Source organism: Aethalodelphis obliquidens, unplaced genomic scaffold (genome assembly GCF_003676395.1).
Source record: "Aethalodelphis obliquidens isolate GAN/ISIS:26980383/991018 unplaced genomic scaffold, ASM367639v1 scaffold37, whole genome shotgun sequence".
Classification (NCBI taxonomy): domain Eukaryota; kingdom Metazoa; phylum Chordata; class Mammalia; order Artiodactyla; family Delphinidae; genus Aethalodelphis; species Aethalodelphis obliquidens.
In genome coordinates this window covers 101,118-109,856 of record NW_020837981.1, presented here as the reverse complement: position 1 = coordinate 109,856, position 8,739 = coordinate 101,118, and the positions used below count along the sequence as shown (strand labels likewise).

Genomic DNA, 8,739 nt, shown 5'->3' with positions numbered 1-8,739 from the left:
GGCAGGGCAGGTAGGGACTGAGACCAGGAGGGCACACTGTGTGTCAAGCCCTGAGGTTTTTGTTCTGTCCTAAAGGGGGTGCCATGGAAGGACCTGAGCACATGGCAGAATGTGTTGCTGTCTCTATTTGCATAAAATGTGATAAGGGGATTTCTACCCGTGTTCCCTAAATAGTTCTCCAGCCTCCAGGCCATGACTCCAGCCTCCTCCGCTCCACTCTGACCTGGAGCTGACTTGCCCCAGGTGATTCGTCACCGTTCTTTCAAAGCCTCCTGAACTCTGCATACAACAGTCCAACTTCTTTATCATCAAAATAGCCTCAAACTCTGAGGTCAGAGGGAATTTGTGGAACAGGTTCTGACGTCAGACAGACCTGGGTTTGTATCTGGGCCCCATTACTTATTAGCTGTGTGACTATGGGCAAGTTGCTTTACATCTCTGAGTTTCAGGTCCTCTAGGTCTCAGCCCTGGGAAGGAAGCAGCCACGAACCTCTCTACCTGGTCCCCACTCTTCCATGGATTCCACACAGGAGGCACTATCCTTCAGTGCCATTTGTCTTTGCTTTGCAGATGTCGTCATTGAATCTCCTGGAATCTTTTCACATCCACCATGAACATCTCTCACTTCCTGGCCTTGCTGTTCCCAGAATCCCCACAGGGTCAAAACAGGAGCAAGTCAAGTTCTCTGTACACTCCATACAACTTCTCTGACTACTGCCAGGATTCCATAGACCCAATGGTCTTCATTGTCACCTCCTACAGCATTGAGACCATTGTGGGAGTCCTGGGCAACCTCTGCCTGATATGTGTGACCATTAGGCAGAAGGAGAAGGCCAATGTGACCAACCTGCTTATTGCCAACCTGGCCTTCTCTGACTTCCTCATGTGCCTTATCTGCCAGCCACTCACGGCTATCTACACCATCATGGACTACTGGATCTTTGGCGAGGTCCTTTGCAAGATATCGGCCTTTATCCAGTGTATGTCGGTGACAGTCTCCATCCTCTCGCTCGTACTTGTGGCTCTGGAGAGGCACCAGCTCATCATCAATCCAACAGGCTGGAAACCCAGTGTCTCGCAGGCCTACCTGGGGATTGTGGTCATCTGGCTCATCGCGGGCTTCCTCTCCCTGCCCTTCCTGGCTAACAGCACCCTAGAGAATGTCTTTCATAAGAACCACTCCAAGGCTCTGGAGTTTCTGGTGGATAAGGTGGTCTGTACTGAGTCCTGGCCACTGGACCATCACCGCATCATCTACACCACCTTTCTGCTGCTCTTCCAGTACTGCATCCCACTGGCCTTCATCTTGGTCTGCTACGCTCGCATCTACCAGCGTCTGCGGAAGCGGGGGCGGGTATTCCGCAAGGGCACCTACAGCTTTCGGGCTTGGCAGATGAAGCGGATCAATGTGGTCCTTGTGGTAATGGTGGCTGCCTTTGCTGTGCTTTGGCTGCCCCTGCATGTGTTCAACAGCCTGGAGGACTGGTACCATGAGGCCATCCCCATCTGTCATGGCAACCTCATCTTCTTGGTGTGCCACCTGCTTGCCATGGCCTCCACCTGTGTCAACCCTTTCATCTATGGCTTTCTCAACACCAACTTCAAGAAGGAGGTCAAGGCCTTGGTGCTGACTTGCCAGCAGAGTGTCCCTGTGGAGGAGTCCGAGCATCTGCCTCTGTCCACAGTGCACACGGAAGTCTCCAAAGGGTCTCTGAGGCTCAGTGGCAGGTCCGACCCCATCTAGCCAGGGTTAGGGCTTCTCTCTGCCATGTTCATTACCAGCCTCCCTCACTTAGCTAAGTGGGCACGTTGCAAGCTGGGGGTGGCACTGGCTTTGTGGGGCCCAGATAGGGGCCTTGTGAAGCCGAGCGTTCTGATGGTTCAGCTGTTGTTCTTGGGAGAATTCTGAGTCTGGGTTCTGCAGGTCACACACAGTATGTCTTGCATCCTGAGCAGATGCCAGAGCCGGAGATGGTCTGATTGATGGTCTGTAGTTCATTCTGGTAACTCAGCAACAGATGCCCAGCCCGGGAGCCCAGGGATTTCACTTCCACCAGTGAGGCTGCAAGGCCGTGGTGGGGTGAGGGGAAGAACACGTGGAGTCAGAGCTCTGGACCTTGGTAAACCCCTAACCTCTGTGGGAGACAATGTTTGTGGATGGGCTTTGTAAGTGGTAAAGAGTTCTATGGAGGCAAGACAGGGGGATTACTGTATATCATTAGCACATCCAGCTGCAGAGAATGGACCCTGGCAGCCAGCTCACACTCCTCTGCAGTAGGAAAATCAGCCCTGAGCAGCAGGAATTCCAGGGTTCACATGCTACTCCATCCTTTTTCTCTTTCTTTGTATCTGCCACCTTGAATGGAAATAAGCCTGCAAGTATATCTCCTTGATAGGACTGTGGGCCCCTTGAGGGTGACATCTGTATGGTCAAAGAGCTTGGGTCCCCTATGCCTGGGACAGTCCCTGGCACAGGGAGAGAGCTCCAGAAAGATTTACCATGGTGACAAGAAAGGTAGCAGGTGCCCCTGCTGAGTGCTGAGCTGAGGACAGCACCCTGCGCCACAGTCCAGTGTAGGAAGGGCCCAGGCTGCTGCAGCCACACTCTCTCGCCTGCCCTTCCTTGCCTCCCAGGACCTCTCTTGACAAGGCAGCTGGCCAAGGACTCTGCGACCCTCCCCAGTCCACCCACTGCAGAGACTTACAGTACTTAAGGCCATGACTCCAGCCTCCTTCGTTCCACTCTGCCCCTGAGCTGACTTGCCCCAGGTGATGTGTCACCATTCTTCCGAAGCCTCCCCAGGACTTCGGGCCTCCCAGTGGCTTTCAGTAATGGCAGGGCCAGGGAGGGAGTTCTTAAAGTCTGGGGCACGGGCTGAAAGGAGCAGAGTGTCCCCCTTCCTCCAGCCAGCCTGGGAAATGGAGAAAGGGCTACGATGAGTGTGAATATCTCACCCGTGGAGGTCAAGGTTCAGGCTTCTGGATCCAAGGCTTCATCTGTGTGTGGACCAGACAGCTTGTCCTTGCAGAAAGGGAAATGTCAAGATTGCTGTGGGCTACCTCGGATGGGATGTCCAGACCTGGTTGTACCTGCTCAGTCCTGCAGAGTGGCTAGTGGCTGGACCCACCACGGCCTCCCGGGGCAGGGTATTCAAGTCCCCAGACCCTTCAAGGGGCGTCACTGTGAGGCTCCTAGGGTTGGCTCTGCACAGGGCATCTGGCAAAGGGCCAGGTAGCAGGAGATTGAACAACCACATTTGATCATCTCTCTGGCCTGGCCCCTGACCAAGAACCTGTACAGCTGACACCAAAGACAACTGCTCTTTGAGTCACCAGCTCCCTTCCTGGAACTGTTTATTTTGTCCCAACTTTTGGTCACGTTTCTCATTCCATCCCCTTGCTCACCTTTATCCTGGTTTTTGGGCAGATTGTTGAGCCATGCTCTCGGTTGCAGCTCGTGCTTGTCCTCTGGTGCCACCTGCTGCTGGCTGCTCCAGGTAACCAACTGCCAGCAAAGCCCAGACCCTGGGACCCATTCCAGAAAGATGTCATTGCTCAAGCTCCGCAAGGAACTGGGGGCCTCAGGCCCCTCCAGATCCCAGACGGTTGCCTGGAGTTTGTGTGTCACCACTCATCTCAGTGGTGCCAAGATGCTTGGGGACAAGGATGCTTTAGGGTGCTAGCATGCTTGAAGACTGGGGGACCAGGCTGAGCATCTGGTGAAGGTGCTTGGCATTGGGAATTCGGGTAGAGGATGGAAGCCTCGCTGAGTATCTTCTGTGCTCCCCTCACCTTGCTGGGTTGGCGCAACTTGCGTGGATGGCTGTCTCCTGCTCCTGTTCCTAATGACCCTTGGGGTTTCCCATTTATCCATCACCTTTGGCACTTGTATCTCAAAGTGTGCTCAGAAGACCAGCAGCCTTAGCATCACTTGGAGCTTGTTTGGCATGTAGAATCTCTCTTCCCACCCCAGACCTATTGAATCAGAATCTGCATTTTATCAAGATCTCCGAGTTAATGGTGCAAACATTCGAGAAGCTCTCCTCTAGGAAACAGATTGCCCTGGAGCCTGGAGCCAGTCGGTGAGCACCTTCAGACACCCACGGTGGGATCTACAGTAGAGCTATAGGAATCCTAGTTCTAGAGATATGGCTGTAAAATGGTATTGCTAAAAAGGTGGATTCAGTTTTGATTGTATATCTGGCTGCATGTGGACATATTTCTTGTGGCCTTTTCCTTCCTTCAATAAATATTTGTGAAATGAACAGTTTGCATGGTTATATTCTTGGCAAACATGCTCCTCTGTATTCTGCTCTGTTTCACTTAAAACTGTATCATCAACAGTTTTCCATCTCGCTGGATATTATTTTTGCCAGCTGGTTAAGAATCTAGAAAATGCTCCAGTGAAAGCTGGTACCTCTGAACAGCATCTCTCTTTAGCTCTTGGAGGGGCCTTTTCTCACCCAGAAAACAGACCTGTCCCTGATAGTAGTGGGAGGAACCCATCTTCATAGGAGCACCATGGCTGGAATTGGAGACTCACACTGACAAAGACTGCCTGGGGACACTCAGAGGGTGCAAAACCTTATTGAGTCCTGTCGATGAGAGTGTAAATCCTGCCTAACTTTAGCCCTTCCTTATTATTTTTATTTCTTATTTTTTGGCTGCGCCATGTGGGTTGTGGGATCTTAGTTCCCCAACCAGGGATTGAACCCGGGCCATGGTAGTGAAAGTCCTGAGTCCTAACCACTGGACCGCCAGAGAACTCCCAAGCCCTCCCTTTGTAAAGAAATGACCTTGACTTGTTTTTTCCCATCGTAAAAGTAATCATATTCATTTTTAAAAATATGCAAAATTAAAATAAAATGAAAAAGGAAATCATATTTCACCACCCAAAGATGATTACCGTTTACATTTTAGGGAGTTATTTCTTTAGTTTTTATATATATAGTGTTAGGGTGTATTTTGTTTGTTTTTTTAAAACATGGTTGAGATACTGTGAGCGTATGCAGATTTACATGTAAATTTAAGGATTATTTTATCTTGTTTTTGCTTAACTTTATAAGAATATTTATTCATTCATTCAACAAATATCAGTTACATGGTAGGTACTGGGGGTAAGTGATAAATAAAATAAACACCATCCCTGTTCTCAGGGAATTTAGAATCCAGTCAGTGGATCCATCCTGCATCCTTAATCATTACCTATTGTGGCATATTTAGATGTTCCTAGACCTATTATAAATAATTCTGTGACAAATGTCTATGCAGAGAACTTTCTTCTGTATTTGGAATTATTTCCTGAGGAGAGATTTCCAGAAGTGGAATTAGTGGGTCAAAGGGCATGGACATCTTTCAAGGCTCTGGATGTGTATTGCTAAAGTGATTTCCCAAGAGGCTGGAATGATTTCCACTCCCTGACTAGTGCCTGCTTCCCTGTACCCTGGACACTGTTGAAAAATTACCATTAATGAAAAGACCCCCATGTTCACTCGATCTTGTTTTCCTCTCATTCACTCACGAGCATCAGTCCAACATCACCAGTTTTCTGGGCTCCCCTTCACACAAAACTCCAGAGGCTTGTGGAATCTCGAAGTCTCTGCTTCTCCTCCTCCCATGCTGTTTTGTCCATCCAAGTAGCTCTTGCCAAGGTCACTGGTGACCTCCGTGTTGCCAAATCCCATGGCCAGTTCTCAGTCTTGTCTTATGTGGCAATCAGTATCATGCGGCAGTTGGTCAGTTTTTTCTCTTTGAAACTCTTCTGCATGTGACTACTTCAGGATGCCACACTTGCGGTTCTCTCCTGACTCACTGGGCACTCCTTCTCAGGCTCCTTTCCTGGGCTCTCATCTCCCTGACCTGGGAACATTGGTCTGTCCCCAGGAAGCCATGGAGGCCCATCTGCTCTCATTCCCTAGGTGGGTTCATCCAGGCCCCTGGCTTTCTTTCTTTCTTTTTTTTTTTTTGCGGTACACGGGCCTCTCACTGTTGTGGCCTCTCCCGTTGCGGAGCACAAGCTCTGGATGCGCAGGCTCAGCGGCCATGGCTCACGGGCCCAGCCACTCCGCGGCAATGTGGGATCTTCCCGGACCGGGGCACGAACCCGTGTCCCCTGCATCGGCAGGCGGACTCTCAACCACTGTGCCACCAGGGAAGCCCTCCTGGCTTTCAATACCACCAAATGTTTCAATGTCCAATGCTCCCAAATGGGAATCTCTAGTCTGGTCTTCCCCCTGCTCTCCAGATTTGTTTATCCAGCCATTACTTTGTGTTTACTGGACATCCAATCAGCGTGTTCAAAAGCAGGCTCCTGATTTGCCTCCTCACCTCTTCTTCCTTAATCTCCCCCTTTCAGTAAATGGCAACTCCCTCGTTTCATTTCGTTGCATCCCAGAATTCATTTTGTTGCATACCTCAGAATGTGACTTTATTTGGAAATAGGGGCATTGAAGATGTTCTCAGTTAAGATGAGCTCATAGTGGAGTACGGAGGGTCCCTAATCCAATATGACCGTGTCTTTACAAAAAGAGGAAATTTGGACACAGAGACACTCACACACAGGAAGAATGCCATGCGAGGTTGAAGGCAGAGATCTGGGTGATGCTTCTACAAGCCAAGAAGGGCCAAAGGTTGCTGGAAAACCACCAGAAGTTACTAGAAAGGCATGGACAGATTCTCCCTCGCAGCCCTCACAAGGAACCAACCCTGCTGGCCCTTTGATTTTGGACTTCCAGCCTCCAGAACTGTGAGACAATACATCTCCGTTGCTTAAGCCTCCCAGTTTGTAATACTTTGTTATGGGAGCCCTAGCAGACTAATACAGGAGGTGAGATTGAAGGGAGGGAGACCCGTCCATGTGAGCTATTGGGTCAGCAGGTGTTCAGTAGTTGGAGATAGACCACAATTCAAACTTGTCATGATGAAATAGGGAATTTATAGACTCATGTCATGGGGCTGTCCAAAGGAAGTTCTTTGACTGTAGGCTGGATTCAGGGGTTAAAACAATGACATCAGAGCTCTCCTTTCCTTGCCCCCTGGTCTCTATCACTCTCTCTAATCCCTTGATTCTGCTGGTCTCTTCATGGCTTTGCACTCTACATGTGATAGTAAGAGGCCGCACAGCTCCTGTCTTACCTTGGTCCTTGTGAGCCCAAGGAGAAAGGGCATAGCTTTCTCGCCTTGTCCAGTAAGAACTCCGGGGAGGATTCTGATAGTTCAGCCCTTAACTGATGACTGTGGCCGAGTGGCTGGAACACTTTCTGTATCCAGGCCTGGATCCCTTGACCACACCTAGATCAAGATGGTGGGGTCAGCCCCACTTGAATCACATGGATGTACAGGGTTATCATACCAGGGCATAGAGGTCGTCCCCAAAGAAAGTAATGCTGGGCAAGCAACAAAAGCAGAAGTGGACTTAGAGAGGATAAATGGATTAGAAAGATACTTGGGTGTCAAGCGGACAAGATGACTTGGGTGTGGGAGAGAGAAAGAAGATTCCCAGGTTCCAGACTTGGGAAAGTAGGTATATATCTGGTCCATTTAGTGAGATCGAGAGGGTTTTAATTTTTTTGGTTTATCTTTGGACATGCTGTGTTTGGGGCCCTCTTGGGTGTGCAGATGGATGGCCAGATGCTTGAGTCTGGAGCTCTAGAGAGCTTTGGCCAAGGCCTGACCAAGTCATGCTGAGGGGTGGGGCTGGGTTATGGCTAGACTGGGGTGTGAGCTGATCTGGAGCTGGATGTGGGCCAAAGGAATTCCAGTTTCCCAGAGCTGAATCTGCTGATAGGACACTGAGGTCAGCAAACCAGGTGGGGTCCTGGGATACGGGGTGGGGTAGTGCTCAGCAGGACGCCCCGGTAGACAGGGTGGAGTAAGCCGGCACAGGAACTGTTTTCCCAGAGATGCCACCAGGTAAGTTGCCCTTCATCTGTGACCTGTGGCCTCAGTTCTTCTGAGAATCAAGGACTGTTTCAATCAAGGTCAAGCTTCTCGGCTAGAAGTTGGGAGTTGCTGCTGTGACTTACTGCTTTGTAGGGATACAATGATGCCTGAGAAAATCCTGAAAAGACCTGGAAGTTCTTCAGAGAAGAAATCTGTGATTCCTACACCCTGTTGAGAGATGGTCTGGTGGTGGAGGAGTGAGCACAGCTGTCATCTCTGCCTTAAAGCGTGTCATGCTCACTTGGACCGACATCTTTAGTGACAAGGCCCTTGGCCTGACCTGGTCTGGTGGTGGGGCTTCTCCCCAGAGTACCTCTTCAAGACTCTGATACATCTCACAACGGCTGCAAATATACAGACAGACAAGATTGGGGCTTCTGGGTCCTGAGAAGACACTGGGAAGGGATTTGCAGAGCATATTCAGATGCCTCCTTAACCGACAGCAGCCAGGCACTTCCTACCTCGGGCAGATGGGAAGGCATCTATCTGCAGGGTGAACTTGCCAATGAACCATCGAGCAGGAGGGTGCTTGTGAATGGGGCTGTGTAATCATGGCCCTTGAGGTTTCTAGTTGTTTAAATGTCACCCTTTATTTGAAACTGATTCTTGTCAGACTTTGAAAAGAGTTTGTCGGTGCAATTGGGTACCAGCAGGAAGCTCTCTCAAAATACATTTCCTTTCATTCATGAAGCTGTTAATGGGCATTTGATTAGTCATTCAGTCACTGCCAAGGGAACCATACTGAAAATGGGGCATGCATTCAGAACAAAGAACTTCCACTCCCTGAGATAACCATAT

General features: G+C 49.9%; 1 protein-coding gene across 1 annotated transcript; it reads left to right on the top strand.

Annotated features, from left to right (window-relative positions):
- Nucleotides 1-581: 581 nt before the first annotated feature.
- LOC113632476 (neuropeptide Y receptor type 4) lies at nucleotides 582-4,229 on the top strand. The gene has a single exon (XM_027129618.1). It carries the CDS (start codon nucleotides 611-613, stop codon nucleotides 1,742-1,744), a length of 1,134 nt encoding a protein of 377 aa, XP_026985419.1. The 5' UTR covers nucleotides 582-610; the 3' UTR covers nucleotides 1,745-4,229.
- The last annotated feature ends 4,510 nt before the right edge of the window (nucleotides 4,230-8,739 follow it).